This window comes from Marmota marmota, unplaced genomic scaffold (genome assembly GCF_001458135.2).
Source record: "Marmota marmota marmota unplaced genomic scaffold, marMar, whole genome shotgun sequence".
NCBI lineage: Eukaryota > Metazoa > Chordata > Mammalia > Rodentia > Sciuridae > Marmota > Marmota marmota.
The window spans coordinates 27,020,822-27,038,474 of record NW_026000142.1 but is presented as its reverse complement, the minus strand read 5'-3'; the positions used below and the strand labels follow the sequence as shown (position 1 = coordinate 27,038,474).

General features: G+C 35.4%; 1 protein-coding gene across 1 annotated transcript in view; it reads right to left on the bottom strand.

The window, feature by feature from the left end:
• Fbxl13 (F-box and leucine rich repeat protein 13) overlaps positions 1 to 17,653 on the bottom strand; it is a 195,833-nt gene that overhangs the window by 59,118 nt on the left and 119,062 nt on the right. Inside the window, exons 13-15 of the mRNA XM_015488382.2 lie at positions 7,616 to 7,714; positions 6,892 to 7,009; positions 6,635 to 6,797 (exon numbers count right to left, since the gene is read on the bottom strand). Of these exons, the coding sequence (XP_015343868.1) occupies positions 6,635 to 6,797; positions 6,892 to 7,009; positions 7,616 to 7,714 (380 nt within the window). The remainder of the gene's footprint in view (positions 1 to 6,634; positions 6,798 to 6,891; positions 7,010 to 7,615; positions 7,715 to 17,653) is intronic.

Genomic DNA, 17,653 nt, shown 5'->3' with positions numbered 1-17,653 from the left:
ATCCACTTAATGAGAATCAAGACAAGGATAAAATATAGCAAAAAAATCAAAATGGCTGGAAACCATAAACACATATCCATACTAACCCTGAATGTTAATGGGCTCAACTTCCCAAAAGACAGATTAGCAGAATGGATCAAAAACAAGATCCAACTATATGCTGTTTATAACAGACTCATTTATAGGCAAGATACCCACAGGCTGAAGGTAAAAGGATGGCAAAAAAATATTCTATACATATGATCCAAGAAAACAATCAGGAGTAGCTATTTGCATATCTGACAAAGTGGATTTCAAGCAAAAATTAATCAGAAGGACAAATAAATCCACTACATCCTAGTAAAGGAAATAATACAACAAGAACATATAAAGATAATAAACATTTATGTCCTAATATCAATACACCCAATTACATGGAAAAAATACTTCATGACATTAAATCCCACATGGACCTGAACACAATAATTCTGGGTGATGTCAATATACCCTTATCTCAATAGACAGGTCATCAAAACATAAAATCAACGAAGATATCACCAACCTATAACACTATAAATCAGATGCACCTCATAGACACTCAGAATATTCCACCCCTAAGTTGCTGAATTTACCTTCTCTAGCTGCACATGGAACTTTTTCCAAAATAGATCATATTCTAGGCCACAAAGCATGTTATGGTTTAGATTTGGTATCCCCCAAAAGCTCACATGTGAGACAATGGAAGAAGGTTCAGAGGAGAAATGATTGAGTTATAAGAATCTTAACCCATCAGTGAATTAATCCCCTGATAAGGATTAACTGAATAATAACTAAAGTGGTAGGGTGAGGGTGTGACTGGAGGAGGTGGGAATTGGGGCATGGCTTTGGGGTACATATTTGAATCTGGCAAGGGGAAACCTCTCTCTCTACTTCCTGATCAACATGTGAGCTACTTCCCTCTGCTACACTCTTCACATGAGTCCCAAGGAATGGAGTTGGCTGTCTATGGATTGAGACCTCTGAAACTGTAAGGCCCCACATAAACTTTTCCTCCTCGACAGTTGTTGTGGTTGGGTCCTTTAGTCACAGTGGCAAAAAAGCAGACCAAAACAGAAATTGTTGGGTTATTGCTATGACTAACCTGGCTATGTGGTTCAGAATCTTTTTGAGATTTTGGAATTGATGGGAAGAATTTTGAGATGCATAGCAGTGCAAACTCGAAATTCTTCAGATTGTTGTAAGTGGAGCTTAATGGCCAAAGTAATACTAAGCATGAAAATGAATCAGGAGGCATCATAATACCTGATCTGAAATTATACTGCTGATCTGTCATAACAAAAACAGCATGGTATTAGCATCAAAATAGATACAAAGACCAATAGAACAGAATAGGAGATAAAGAGAAATCTTCATACATACAGCCATCTGATATTTCACAAAGGTGCCAAAAATATATTTTGTAAGTTTAGCCTTTTCAACAAATGATGCTGGGAAAACTAGTTACTATATGAATAAAAAAGTGGTTACTCCTATCTCTTACCCTGCTCAAAACTCAAATCAAAATGGACCAAAGACACAGGAATTGGACCAAAAACCTTGCAAGTGCTAAAACAAGGTCATCACTTCATGATCTACGTGCTGGCACCAATTTCCTTAACAAGATCCCCAAAATGCAGGAAATGAAGAATCAGGAAGTGGGATGCCATCAAACTAAAAAGCTTCTGCACAACAAAGGAAAGGATTAAGGCATGAAGAGAGAGCCTACAGACTGGGAGAAAATCTCGGCCAGCTACTCCTCCAATAGGGGATTAATAACCATTATATACAAAGAACTTAAAAACTTAACCCTCAGAAAACAAATAACCCAAGCAAGATAACTAAACAGAAACTTCTCAAAAGAAGAAACACAAATGGCCAATAAATGCACAAAAAAAAAAATGTTCAACATTTCTAGCAATTAGGGAAATGCAAATCTAAACTACACTAAGCCTTCATCTCACTCTAGTCAGAATGGCAATGACCAAGGATATGAACAACAATAAAGCTGGTGAGGTTGTAGGGGAAACGATACACTCGCAAATTGTTGGTGAGACTGTAGACTAGTACAACCACTTTGGAAAGCAGTATGGAGATGCTTTAAAAACCTAGGGATGGAACTACCATATGATCCAACTATCTCACTCCTTGGTATTTCTCCCAAAGATCTAAAATTAACATACTACAGTGATACAGCCACATCATGTTTATAGCTAAATTATGGAATCAACCCAGATGCCCATCAATAGGTAAATGGATTAAGAAATATGATATATAATGTGTGTATATATATCTGTACATATGTTAATATGTGCTATATTTACATATATACATATACACACAATAGAGTTTTACTCAGCCATAAAAAAGAATGAAAATATGCCATTTGTCAGTAAATGAATAGAAATGGAGAATATCATGCTAAGTGAAATTAACCAAACTCAGAAACTCAAAGGTCAAATGTTTTCTTTCATATGCAAAAGAGTAAAATAAAGAAAGGAAGAGGGAAGGACAGGGTAACATAAGAACCAATCAAATATAAATTAATAGCCAAATGAAAGATGTCCAGTAGAGTAGAGAAAGGAGAATGGGAGAAGGGAGGGAGGATAGGAGGGCAAAGGGGGAGAAAAAGGGGGATCATGAACTGAAATCAATTTCCAGGCATTTATGAGTTTGTTGGGATGAACCCAACCACTATGTATAACTATAAAGCTCAACTTTAAAAAAAAGAAAAAGGGAAAAAAAAGATTCTTGAGAAATATTTAAGAATAAATTCTTTTAAAATTAGTAACTAGAGGTAGTAAAAACTTTTCAAATAGCCAAACATAATTTATATATTTAAAAGACAAAAGCCAAAATGTAAAATATAAGTACAAATAGTTTGCAAATAGAAGAGGCAAAAGAAGAACAAATGTATTAGTTTTATAATAATTATAAATGAAAATACTCATGATTAAAAGAGATTCTCAGACTGGTTTAACAAACAAAACTAATATATAAATAAATTATCTGTAAGAAACACATTAAAAATAAAATAACACCAAAAGCAAAAATGTTGCAAAGATGTATTAGGCATATATAAATAAAATGAATACAGTAATGGCCTTTTCTTCTGAATCAAAATGCATGGTAGTAAAAATAGTGATTAAATTAACAACTGGGCTTTTATGGTAGGCAAAGAAGAAAGAGGTTTTTTTAAAAAAAAGTGCAATAGACTAAGCAATAGACTCATTTTCATTTACAGACAAATCTGATGAATATCATTATGGTTTCACAGATAATTTTTGGACCTTTCTAGTACTCCCAAACTTGTGGACAAAACTAGAAATAAAGCACTCAAATGTGGCTAAAATATTAACAATCTGGTAATTTTATATTGATTAAAACTATCCTCACTGAAGATTATTTTATTAGATTTAGATTCCTGGGGGTCACACTTTTTCCCCCCTTCAAATGGTGTACACAGAAATGGTATTAGGTAGGGAAAGTCTCACTATATTAGATATTAAAACATATTCCAAAGCAATAATAGCAATAGATAATATCTATTGAGTACTTATTAGGTGCCAAATACTATTTTAAGTACTTCATATTAACTAATTTGATCCTTGAAACATTCCTATGAGGTATATATTCTTATTTTGCTATTTTTCAAATAAAATACTACACAGAATTAGAGGATATATAAATTAATGGAACAAAAAGAGAGCCTGTGAACAAATATGTGTGTGTATATATATATATATATATATATATATATATATACTGTACACATATGTGCATATGCACATATACATGCATGCAAGTGTGTGCATACACATTTATATTATACCCAAGAGGAGCTCAAAAGTCAGTGGAAAGGGACTGCTTAGGAAATGATCCAAATCAATTAGTTCTTCAAACCTAGTTGTGTACTAAAATCAGTCATGTTGTTTTTTAAAAAATATACACTAGCTGAGGTTCCACTGCAAAAAAATCAGATATCAATAGCTCTTGGACATCTGTAAGTTTTATTCAGCTCCCCCACCATGAGTCTCATGCTTTGGGATTTTTACTTTTAAATCATATACTATATTCTTTTTAAATTATTATTTTTTGTTACTAATTCCTAAGTTAATTGCATTTTAGAGAGTGAATATAGCTTATTGATATCAATGGTTTAGATGTTGTGGGAACTTGCAATACAAAAATTTCATACATTTTTTAAAGAACTAATATGTCTTTGATAAAAATGCATTTTCTTGCCAGGCACAGTGTAACATGTCTGTAATCTCAGTGGCTTGGAAAGCTGAGGCAAGAGGATCACAAGTCCAAAGCCAGCCTCAGCAACTTGGTAAAGCCCTGAGCAACTCAGCAATACCTGTCTCAAGATTAAAAATAAAAAGGGCTATGAATATGGCTCAGTAGTTGAGAGGCCCTGAGTTCAATTCCTGGTACCAAAAAACAAACAAACAAACAACAACAACAACAACAAAAAAAAACATATTCTTTGACTCTCAAACTTACTGTTTCAGGTGTATCTTCTATAGGTGAATTAAAAAAATCTAATCTCAAACTGATATTAAACCTTTGTCTTTTTACCCTGGGTTATACACTCATTTTTTTCCATGTCTTTCCCTCTGCTGTTATTTCTTCACAGTTATCTTTCAGCTCCATTCTTCTCTCCGATATGCTGATTAGTATATCCTTTGAGTTTTTTTTCAATACCTGTACTTTTTTAATTTCTGAAAGGTTTTTTCTTTTTTTAAAAAAAAAAATATTTATTTATTTATTTATTTAAGTTCTCGGCAGACACAACATCTTTGTTTGTATGTGGTGCTGAGGATCGAACCCGGGCCGCACGCATGCCAGGCGAGCGTGCTACCGCTTGAGCCACATCCCCAGGCCCCTGAAAGGTTTTTTCTAACCTAATAATTTTATCATATTTTTTGCCTGCTCATATTTCTGACTCCATTATTTATTTCTTAAAACATTTCATAAGTAGTAACTTTGTAGTAATTTAATATACTGTGTCTGATAATTCCTATGTATGAATTATTTGTATGTCAAATCTGTTTTGCTATTTCTGGTGACCCATTCTCCCAGTGATTCATAACTTTGTGTATTTGACAATCTTTAATGGTGATCTTAATGTCTATTCATAGAAGCTTTGTATTAATTTCATCCAGGATCCTGGGCGCTATCTACCTGAGATCACCTTGTCCAACTTGAATAGGACCAAGGCCCTGTAGAAGTCTCTGATTCTGCTTCCCTAATCTGAGTCTTGCTCAAAGTTGATATTCTCAACAGCAATGTTGATACAAACATTTATGCTCAGGGTAGCTTAACCTTTTATGTTTGCTTGCTATTCACAATTCATCTCAGTAAGTCTATTCATTGAGAAGGTCGGGCAGAATCAGGGGACTTGGGCCTATTGGATATTTTCTTACTCTTTTTGGGCTCAGCAATGTACTGAAAATATATTTTCTAAAGGGTCTAAATTGTAGCAAAAAAAAAGCCCTTTGAAATGTCCTGTCAACTATACTTTGAAAGCAGAAAATATCCATTTAATTTAAAATTAATTTTGAGCTTGGTAGCTCACACTTGGAATCTATCTCAGCAAATGAGAAGGCTTGAAGATTGCAAGTTTGAGAACAGCCTCAGCAATTTAAAGGGGCCTAAGCAAACTAATGAGATCATGACTCACAATAAAAAATAAAAAGGAGTTTGCAGTCATGGTGCCAGTTGAAGCTTCAATCATCTGAAGGCTTGACTGAGGCTGGAGGATCTGCTTCCAAGTCCACTCGTTTGGCTATGAGCCATATGCTTCAGTTCTTTACTAAATATGCCTCATTTCTTAATCCATGTTTTTTCTCATCCCAAATGCTTATGTCTACACCAACCCCCTGTCAATCTATGCTGTGTCCCCACTAAAATAATAGGAAACATAGATTAAGATTTCTGTGTAGTTTAGCTTATTACTCTGACCTGTCTTGTATGTGTTTAAATATTATCTAAACCTCATTGTAGATAAAATGCTATTTTGATCTACAATGTCATCATCTGGCCCTGTGAAACTGTGAGAAAATTTACACAGGCAAGCTGCTGCAATATTTATTAAAGTAGAGGTTCATCAAGAATTTGATCATTGTTTATCTGAAAATACCAAGGTAGCAGCCCAATACTATGGCTCAGCTAAAGAAAGGGTTTCAGTAAGAACTTACTATCATTTGTCAGAAAACCCACATAGGAGAAATCTAACCATTAACAAAGCTTGCAGTTAGATTGGTTCCTCATAAGCAAGTCATAAAGTCCATTTGGTAAATGAACCTGTTAACTGAACTAGCTATGAGAACCTTGGGTAGGAAAGATAGCCCCAAACTTCATTGAATCTTACAAGGGTCCACGATTCCTCATATCCTGAGCTCTCTCTGACAACTTCCCTGCAACCCCATGTAACTGGTCTGGATCCAGTGTCTCCCCTTTGGGTTACCAGAAAACTCTGCTCTTCCCTTCACATTGACACTTGGACTACTCACTTTCATGTTTACCCCACCAACCAATTTGCTTCTTGATGGGAGAGACAGACATGTCCTAGATAATCAGTCTTTCTTGAATATTCAGCTGAATGCCTTCTTACCTTACACAGTTTGCTAAATTCAACACAGTCAGTTGCTTCAAAGGCGAAAGCGACTTGAGGCTGCCATCAGTTAGTCCCTTACAGTCCACCATGTAAATGTGATTGATATTTGGATAATTCTTGTCTATAAATTTGAAACATGCATCGGTAATCCTTTTATTTCCTGCTTAAAAGAAGAAAAAACAAGTACTATATACATAATGCCACAAGAATAAAAGTAAAAAATAAGGTTGAACCACATTTTTGATATCACAGACCTTCAAATCGGATCTTTCTGAGGTCACAAGTAGAAAGAGCTTTGAAAGCACAGTCAGAGATATGTGGTGAACCAATGAAAACCACTGATGTAATACTTTGGCACTTCTCAACTAAAGCCTTTAAGAAGAAAAAAAGATGATTAAATAAATTAAACATAGTATATAGAACAAATTTAGCAAGGCAGTGATGTCATTTTTTCTCTTGATATTTATAGAGACACAGCACCTATTTAATTTCCCTAATTTCAAAAAAATGGGATTTTTTTTTCATCATATTTTAACATGCTCACATTTGAGTAATGTAGAGGAATCGGAATTATATCATGTTACAAGATTATGAGAAAATGAAATACTGAAAAAAATTTGGCCGTTTAACATAGAAGATTAAATTGAAACTAAGCAAGCTTGGACCTGGTTAGTACTTGGATAGGAAAATTAAAGTTAAAATTTTAATTTAGGCTATAACAGCACTGAAACAAAAATATCCTAACTGTGAAGCAAGGTTTCTTAGGATTTTTAAGGATTTAAATTTAAATGTTCAAATGTTTCTGGAGGGGTGTGTATATATGTGTGTGTGTGTGTGTGTGTGTGCGCATGTGTGTGTAAATTTTTAAATTATTTTCTTACTATTAATTAATTAAAATGAAAAGTCAATTTACATTTTTCAGTAATTCAAGCCATTATCTAATGAGACTGAGAAGAAAATGCACTTTCCACTACCTACTTTTACACAGTTGTCCGTCAGAGTTGGCATATCATTGATGGTCAGATGCATAACTTTAGAGCAGCTGTTTGCAATGTTCCTGAAGCCTTGGACTGAAATCTGAATTGCACAGAGTAAAAAAATTAAGTGGAAATCACAAGAGAACCGATTAGTATGGCCTCTAACAAAACCCCAAGATATTAATAACCAAAGGTATGTCATCATTTTGTTGCTGTTTTAAAACTGAAACCATAAAAATATGGCACATATAACGGGAAGAGAGATTCTAGTCTTGATCTTTTCTTTATTATATAATGTTTTTATGAGGTGAAATTCATATAATAGCAATAAATTAAATAATTTAACCATTCATAATGTTGTGTAAACACCACCTATATCTAATTCCTAAAATTTTTCAGCAACCCAAAAGGAAACTCTGAAGTAGTTATCCCCTACAGGTGCCTCTTTTCTCAAAGAGAAGCATCACTGACCTGCCTTCTGTCTCTATGGATTGACCATCTGTGAATGTTTCATATAAATGGTATTACACAGTATGTGTCCTTTTGTACCTGACTTCTTTCACTTAGCATAATGGTTTTGAGACTTAACTACACTGGAGCATGTATCAGCACCTCATTCCTTTTTATGGATTTATTACTTTTGCTAATAGTCTGTCACATGGATATATTACATTTTGTTGATCCATTTGTCTGTTGATGACTATTTGGATTCTTTCCATATTTTGAACAGTTTTGCTATGTGTGCACACCTATTTGCTTGAGTAGCAGTTTTCAATTCTTTGGGGTATGTCTAGGAGTAGAATTGCTGAATTACGTAATTCTAAGTTACGTTTTAAAGGAAACACAAAAGTTCCTTCTACTGTGACTGTACCATTTTACATCCTTACCAACAATCTAATTTCTACAATTGCAAATGAAAGGTTTGAATTTCTCCACATCTTTACCAACACTTATTTTCCATTTTTTTCTCAAGAATTTTCTAGAGGATTTGAAGGGACACTTAACATTGTCATTTTAATTTACATATCCACAATAATAATAATATTGAGCATCTTTTCATTTGTTTATTAGCTATCTGTATATCTTCTGTGGGAAAATGTCTAAGTCTTTTGCCTATTTTTAAATTGGACTTTTTTGTTATTGAAGTGTAAGAATTCTTTATATATTCTGTATACTATACCCCTATCAGATAATGATTTGGAATTATTTTTTCCCATTCTGTAGATTGTTTTCTCATTTTAAAAAATGGTGTCTCTTATGAATAAAAGTTAATTTTGATGAGTCCAATTGATCTCTTTTTTTGTTCATGCTTCTGATATCATATCTAAGAATTCACTGTCAAATCTAATGTCATGAAGATTTACCCCCAATATTTTCTTCTAGGAGTTTTATCATTTTACCTCTTATATTTAGTTAATTTCTTTATTTGTGTGAGGTAGGGGTCCAACTTGTACATTTTTTGGCATGTACACATACAGTTGTCTAAGCACCAATTATTAAAGAGAATACTCTTTTTCCCAAATTGTCTTGATACCCTTGTCAAAAATTAACTAACCATAAGTATATGAATTTCTAGATTCTCAATTTTATTCCATTGATCTGACTTATGTCTGAACATTGGTCTATATTCCATATGTCTGTACATATGCTAGTATTATACTTTTGAAAACTATAGCTTTATAGTACTGATTTTTTTCTTTTCAGTTATCATTATCTACATTAATGTGGTCTGGCAGTGGTAGAAAGTGTTCAAAATAATGACAGATCAAAATATCAAAATATTTGCCTATGATAAATAACCTTAAAATAACTTGTTTTCTTAGGCTCTATTTTCTATAACAAATAGACATAGCTGGAACATCAGATGGATGGCATTCAGCTTTAGTGATGAGAAACCGAAACTCTACCCAGGAGCAGATGGAAGAGGGAACCCCCTGAAATGCTATCTTCACAAAAGCATGGCAGGGAGAATGAAATACAGCAACTACAATGGACCTCTTGGGAGACCCTTGGAGACCTCAGGTGTATCATCTCTCAACAAGGTTACTTCCAAGGTTCTGTCATCAAAGCCTCCACCTATTTAAAATGACTAGTCAAAAGTTAGGGAACTGAGGACCACATCTTCAAAACAATCAAAATTCATCTCAAATGTCACTTACTCAGGAAGTGTCCTTGACCCTCAGATTAGAACAGATTGTCGCCATACACTTAGGGTTAATTCCCCTCTACCCTAACTCCCAGAAGGGTATCTACAACATTAACTAAGTAGATAATCAAGTAATATTATTACACGAATAAGTAGGAGAATGTACAAATAAATTCGGAGAAATCTGAAAATATGGTAGGTTCTGTTGCCCAACAGACACTGACAATACCAGCACACAGTCAAAAAGACCAGGGAAGTTCTTGAAATCAGAGACAATCATGCAGACTTGAGTTGGAGAAGCTACAACCAGACTTTTGGGTATATGTATATTTCAGACAATTTTTCTAAAGAACCTTTTGGAAATTATACTTCTAAAACCTGAAAAAATGTATCTATTCTGGCCTAAGAATTAATCATTGACAAAATAATCCTAAGGAAATAGAGTTTCACCCTGAAATTTATGGACAAGGATACAGTAATGCGTGGCTTAATGATAGGGATACATCCTGAGAAATATGTCCTTTAGATTTTGTCATTGTATGAACATCATAGTGTTCTGACATAAAATAAGATTGCTATAATATCACTATGAGATAGCTGTCTTATATTCAGTCCGTGGTTAACCACAACGTCATTATGCAGTGCATGGCTGCATTTATCACAGAATTATGTAGTGGTAAAAAACTAAACCCAAACTAAAAATTAGAAATGCATTAACTAAACTATAGAAATCCATCTGATGGAGTGTAATATAGTTAATACAAATGTTTTGATGGAATAACTGAGATCATGACTAGTTTTTAAAAAATAGTCGGTTACATAAAGTCTTGCTAATCAAAATGTGGTCCACAGACCACAGCATCAACATTACCTGTGAGTTCATTAGAAATGCAGAATCTCAGCCCACCACCTACCGACTTGGAAGCTGCACTTGAATAGGATCCCCAGGCAATTAATTTGCACATTACAGCTTGAGAAGTACTAATCCAGAGGAAATAAGTAAGTAGAAAGAAGATGTATCTGTCAGGGTCTTCTGAGAAACAGAACCAACTAGGTAATATGTGGACATAGAGAGATTTTAAGGAATCAGTTCATGTGAAAACAAGCTTCTATATTAAAGTTTTAAGGCAGGATTGCTTGCTCTTGGAGCAACTCGAGTCTTGTAAGGAATGACTTATTGGATGAGTCTACCTACACTATGGAGTGTAGTCTGCTTTACTCAAAGTCTAGCTAAAATGTTTATCAATCTAAAAAAAATAAAGAAGACTTCACAGAAGAATCTAGACTGGTGTTTGACTAAATAACTTAACACAATTAGACTAGACAAAGTGACACAGAAAACTAACCATCACAGACAGAAATGCAGTACACCAAAATGTTAACAGTGATTATTTCTGAAGAATGGTAACTTCTATTTTTCAAACTTTCTACAATGACCAGGTATAACCAGAAAAAGAAACAGAAAAAGCATCTTTTGGAAAAGGGTAGCATGAAGAAGACCTTGGGCCGTTTTTGAATCATACACTGCTACACACCTCTCTTTGTAGGGAAACTCCAAGAATAAATGGCACATAACTGTTTCCTATAATCTGTGCATCTTATTTTCCCCCAAGAGATGATACTATGTTATATTTTAAATTTCTTATTGTGTTGGACAACTATTAGGTAATGAATGAGTTAAATTGAGGAATATGACAAAGTCTGAGAAAGAGTGTAAAATTTGATTACAGGCAAGAATTTTTTTTCATTTTTTTCTTTTGAGACTGTTTTTTACTAAATTGTCCAAGCTGGCCTTCAACTTGTGATCAACTTGTGATCCTTTTGCCTCAGCTTCCCAAGTAGTATGCACAACTAGGCATAGGAAAGACTGAAAATGATTCCAAGTGGAAGGTAAAGCATAAGCAGACAAAAAGCCGCAGGAGTGCTGGCCTTGGATGAAGCAGCAAAAACACTCCTAAATGATTAAGAGAAGTTTAGTAGGTAAGAAGATAGGGAAAGCTAATGAAAGACTCCATAAAGCAAGAACAAGGGAGTTTGCATTGTATTACCGTGGATTCTTGAGTAAATTTTCCATAAGTTTTCCCAGAGAAAAGTTCAGGGGAGATGAATGAACATATAAAACCATGGCGAGCAGAGGAGAAAATAATGTTGGATTCGGAGTCAGCAGAGCTGGGATTGAGTCTCATTCTGCCTCTTTCTCATTTGTAACAAAGTGAACTCAACTACTCCAACTCTGAGTTTCCTGTTTATGAAACAGATATAGTATCTATTTTTAAGAGATTCTTGAGAAAACAAAGTAGGCAATGTATATAAAAGTGGCTAGTCTGTACAATATCTGTCCATGTAATATCAGATATCACTTTTCCTGTTATTGTTCTTCTGGGCACAATTTGCTCCCACAGAAAAGTCAAAAATCAAGAACCATGGGTAGAGGACCTTGAGAACTCATTGCAGTGCACTGCAAATAAAGAAATAATATTCAGAGAAGTTGTGTAATACATATTCTTTATTCCTCACAGTGTGTTCCCAGTGCTAAAAAGAGTGTCTGATACAGAGTAGATAACATAAATGCAGAATGTATGAATAAATTGTTTTAAACCACACAGCAATGGCAGAGCCAAGGCCAGAGACTACCTCTTCCCATTGTGACACAGGACTCCAAAAACTGTTGTTTTTGACAATACTTGTGAGTTCTACCACTTTATCCCAGGCCCTAGTCCATTCTGTCTGCACTGGTATATGAAATAATGGCTTCCACAAAATAAACAAACAAGATTTTCACTCTTAATGTCTTAGAAACATATTCATGACAACACATGTTTTATTGCATTCAAATGCACAAGATTTCCTGAATAAGGGGAAAAAATGATAGCAACGAGCAGCCACAGCTGGGTGATTCCTTGCATTGCAGCCAAAAATTTGGTGCTATCAACCAATAAGATTAGTTTTTAGGAAAGGGGGTGGAAGGAACCTCTGAGAAGAGACTTGTAGCTTTGTCCTGGCATGAAGTGCTTAGTTTCCCACAAAGTTTATATTAGAATATCCAAAAAGATGTTTGGCTAATATTTTATGACTCAAATATTCCTGCCAGAATCTTTTCAGTCAAGCAATTAGTTGTGCTTTCTCTTCACTGAAATAACGAGGATAAAATCTGAAATTAAAATTTTCTCTTTAAAGGGAAAAAGCAAAATATTTTACCACTTTAAAATTCCAAGCCTCATCCCAGCTGATATCTGTGCATTTTCTGTGTAGGATTCTTTCTTAAAATACCTGGGATCTGATCTCTTTGTTGAGAAGTGACTGTGGCTTCCATTTTGCCACCAACTGGAGCCCTGCCACCTGGCCCTTTTCTGGTTAAGCCCTCACTGGTTGGAAAGTGGGGGAAACTGGCTTTGCCAGTGGTGTTCCAATCTCTAGGCCCACCAGATAGCGACTGTTCCTAATAGGGGCAAAAGAGCTTAGGTGATTCCATGAAAATTCTCTCCAGCAGCCTCTGAATGGGTCTCAAACCTTCAGCATGACATGACAGAGTTGTCTGTGAAGGAAATGAGTTTTGTGTGAACCCCATGAAATGAAGACCAAATTGCTGAGCACCAAGGTCCAGCTCACATCTCTCTGCCACTCTAAGGCGGCAAGAAGGAGGAAAGGATTTACAACACCGATGATAACATTTCATCAACCTTCTTCTTTCCACTTCTGTTTTACAAACAGTGTCTCTGAATCAGTCAGTTTGGCAACACAGAAAAGATGTATATACGCGGGGCCAGACCCTCTATGACAGCAAGAAATATCCATTTTAGGTAGACATGGCCTGAGCTTCGTTCCTTTACCATTTCCAGCTGTTTCTCTCATTCTAACAGCACTGTATCCAATGACTAATGGGTAATGTAATGACTTTAGTCATATCCATATATCCTTCATGACCTCTTAGTGACCTTGAGCCTGGCTTAGCAAATAGAATGAATTACTGGAAAGAAAAGCTTTCCTCCAAAACACTATGAAACATTCTGTTTTATTGCATTCAAATGCACCCCAAGCATCTTCAATAGCAGTATTTCCCATACTGTCTGTGCTAAGAGGGCTTCACAAGCTCTGAAATATTAGAAGGCTTAGTGATTGTCCTCTTGAGGTCCTGCCAATTCTCTTTGAACAATCCTATAGTTTCCAGGTCTATACATTCCTCCTGACCGCTCCTACTTCTACAGTCTAAAATTGTATATGTTCACTAATGCCTTTCTACTAAGTAGCCCTTCCTGACCAACTCCAATAGGATGATATGGTAGTTATCTATGCACATGTTCAATATCCCGGAGGAGGAACATGGACAGCATCTTAGCATCATCCTTTATAGTAAACACAGTGCCTGATGCAGAGGATGGTGCAAGGATGCTTTGCAAATAGACCAAGTGGTTGTTGAACAAATTGTTTGTAGAATGTAAATTAGAATTAGTAGTTCTAAAGAGGATGGTGGTCGATACAGCCAGTTGTTAAAAACCAACATATTTATCTAAAAACATCATACAATCAAACGTAGAAAAAGTTTCATTTTCTGATGTGAGTGAGGAGCTAGAACACAACACGAGTGAAGCCTGCAGATGTCAGGAAGGCGAGTGTGCTGGCCAATGCTTGTGTGCATTCACTGCACAATGACTCAGAGCTGCAACCTGCCAGAAGCAGGCTGGACCATCCTGAACTTTTGTCATTCTTGTCTAGGACACACTATCTTGTTCTTTTCCTTACCAGTGGCCAAATAGCTCAGAGCTTCCCGTGGATTATAATGAAGCTTCATGTCTTTAAAAATTGAATCACAATCCTGTTATACTTCCTTCTTGCAACACAATGAGCCACAAAGCTAGAGTAGCAAGTTTGACTAGAGTAGCAGGCTGGATGGTGGCTTTACAGCTACCACATGCTTCACCAGGTCCAAAGACCAAAATAGTTTTGAGAACAATTCATGAAATTCTGTGTGTAAGTCACTTCCCAAGATAGGGAACAGAGAAGACATTTAAGTAAGTATGGTTTTCAGAAAACATGAAACATTTTTTTCAAATCTTTTTTTCAGGAGTGGGAAACATGATCTTACTCTTCTGAGACTCATCATTTTGTCATCTGATTCTTCAAGATCTAAAAATTGATACCAGATGTTTCAATTTTGCTACTTAATATAATAAAAATCTTTATACATCTTTACTACAAAGAGATTATATTAAGCTCGGGATGTTAAACAATAGGTGTTTGTTTCTTTATTTTTATTTTTTTTGTTCTTTTTAGTTATACATAATATTAGGATTCATTTTGACATAATCATAAGAGCATGAATACAGTGTGCTCTAATTCAGTCCCTGGTACTTCTCCTTTCCTACCCTTCTCCATCCCCCTATTCCGTTTACTCTATTCTATTGATCTTTCCACTATTATCGTTTTTTTTTTTTAATTAGTGTCTTATGGATACACATGATGGTGAGATTCAGCATAGAGTTATGTTCAAACTAATTATAAAAACCATTTAAATTCACACATCTTATTTACAAGATGGATCAAAATGTTTTCATAGATTCTACAAGTTTTTTCAACACAAGTTGAAGTGTGGTTCACAAAGGACTATGTTAAAGCATCCCTTTAACAGGGAAAATGAGGTACAAGAACTGAGCCAAAACAGCAGAAATGGCACTGTGATTTTTTTTCTGACTGATTTTCCACTAGAACTCCTTATTAAATGACACTTAAGACTACATCGTATTTTTCAAACCCAAAATGAATATTTTTTTCATGATATGCAATATAGCACTTCAAATGATAGTCTAGTGGTTAACTGTCTGGTCTTTAGTATTAGATGGATGGAGGTTCTAACCTTGGCTAGACATTTTCTGTGTGATCTTAAGCAAGTTACTCCCCTATTTTAGCTCATGCTACTTGTGAGTATAAGTTGAATTTGAATGTTAAAATTTTTGATTGTTTAATTTTCAGGAACTGCATAAGTCAGCTGTGAAACACAGCCCTTTAAAAATTAAACCATATAAACTTAAAATTATGTAAGTTGTATTAAAAACAAAGGTAATGCATACTCAAACTCATCACTCTTATTTTGCCACATTACCATTATCTGTGCTTTTGAGAATATTTATGTCTATAGTATCTCCATGGTGAAAATATTATATAATGGTGTGCTGCTACACAGCTCCCTGCAACTCCCTGTTCAGTGACCTCTAGATGGTGACTTCAAACAGGCCATGGTGAGAGTACTTACACTATGGATTCAGCAAATATTAATATCCTTCCCTTTATTATTCCCTAGAATGTAGGAAAATGAAATCAATCAAATATAAGTGCATTATGACTTCAAATTTAAATGTTACAAATTCATTTTGATATATAATCTGCTCATTCAAAACTAGTTTAGCTGAACAAGTATCTTTTATTATTCTATAGAATTAACTTTTATTGATAAACTCCTAAATCTATACCTCTACTCCCAGCTCCATTCCAAGGACCAGACTTCTACTTTCAAGTAATTCTTGTCATTTACACCCAGATATATCACAAGAACTCAAAATTTAGCCTTGGTAAATAAAATCCATTATTCTTGTCTCCCAATCTTGCTCCTTCTGTGGTCATGGTTGGTCACCATATAGAAACCAAAATCCTAAAGCTGAAAAAAAAAGGCTCAGAGATCATCTAGCCCAGCCCAGCCATGCTGCAGATGAGGGAAGTGAGGCAGAAAAAAAACAAGTGACTGTCCAAGGTTACACAACTGGTCGGTGGCACAGTAGGATTAACAGATTCCAGGTCTCCTGAATTCAGTTTGGGCTCCTTTCATCATCCCACTGACTTCTGATGCATGAGAAGAAAGAAAAAAGGAGAGAAGGAGGGAGGAATAAAGAAAGAACAGTGAGAGAGAGAAAGAAAGGGAAATCCCTCCCCAATCTAACTTTGCTAATGCAATCTCTATTCAATTTGGCTAGTATACTTGTCCCTGGACATGCCTGTGTGGCTTTCTCCCACCTCTACCACAAATCCCAGGGGTGAACAAATAAGACCTTCCATGAGCTCGGCCTCTATGAAAGGGAAGACTGGAATTCATGTAGCCTAGAACGAACTAAAATGACCTTGGAATCTTTCAGTTTGCAGTTTGCACAACCTTCCTTTAAGTTTCATGGGTCCCAGAGAGATTTAACAGTGTAACCGATAAACTGTTACTATTGCATCTGAGTATTAGAATCATTTGAACATTTCTGGGATGCAGTCTGTTTTCACTGTTGTTTATTTTTGTGTAGCAACTGAAATATAACTGATGAAAAATACTTTCACTTTGTATTCCATAGTTTCCTAGGCTCTTTTCTTCTTCAAGTTTGAAGAAATGTTACACTCAACCCTTTACAAGAAGAGATCATCACACCCTGCTCCAGAATAGGTGGGCAACTTCTAACAGATCTACCAAACAGATCTCCTGTGCTTCCATCTGAAGCACCTGGCTAGCCATGCCCTGAAATTCTCTGCAGTCTCATTCACTCATTGATTCATCAAACATTGATCACAGTCCTACCTTGACATGAATAGTATTATGTGCTAAGGATACCGATATGCAGCTAAATGAGGTATCATTCCTGCCAGCAAGGCACTTACACTGGGGAGGGCAGCAGACCACTGAATACATAGAGACTGCTTATTAAATGTGCAATAGTCAAAGGATGCCTAGGTCATAACCCAGACGGGAAGGTTATGATTAAGCAGAGTCTCAAAGGATAATTTCAAGTTAGCATAGTGAATAGGAGAGAGGGATGGTATGGAGATGTCTAGGCAGAGGGCAAAAGAACCTAGTGAAACAATTGAGACTGGAAATGAAGAAAGCGGCGGGGGGGGGGGCCGGTGTAGTTAACTGAGTTCTGCTATTTC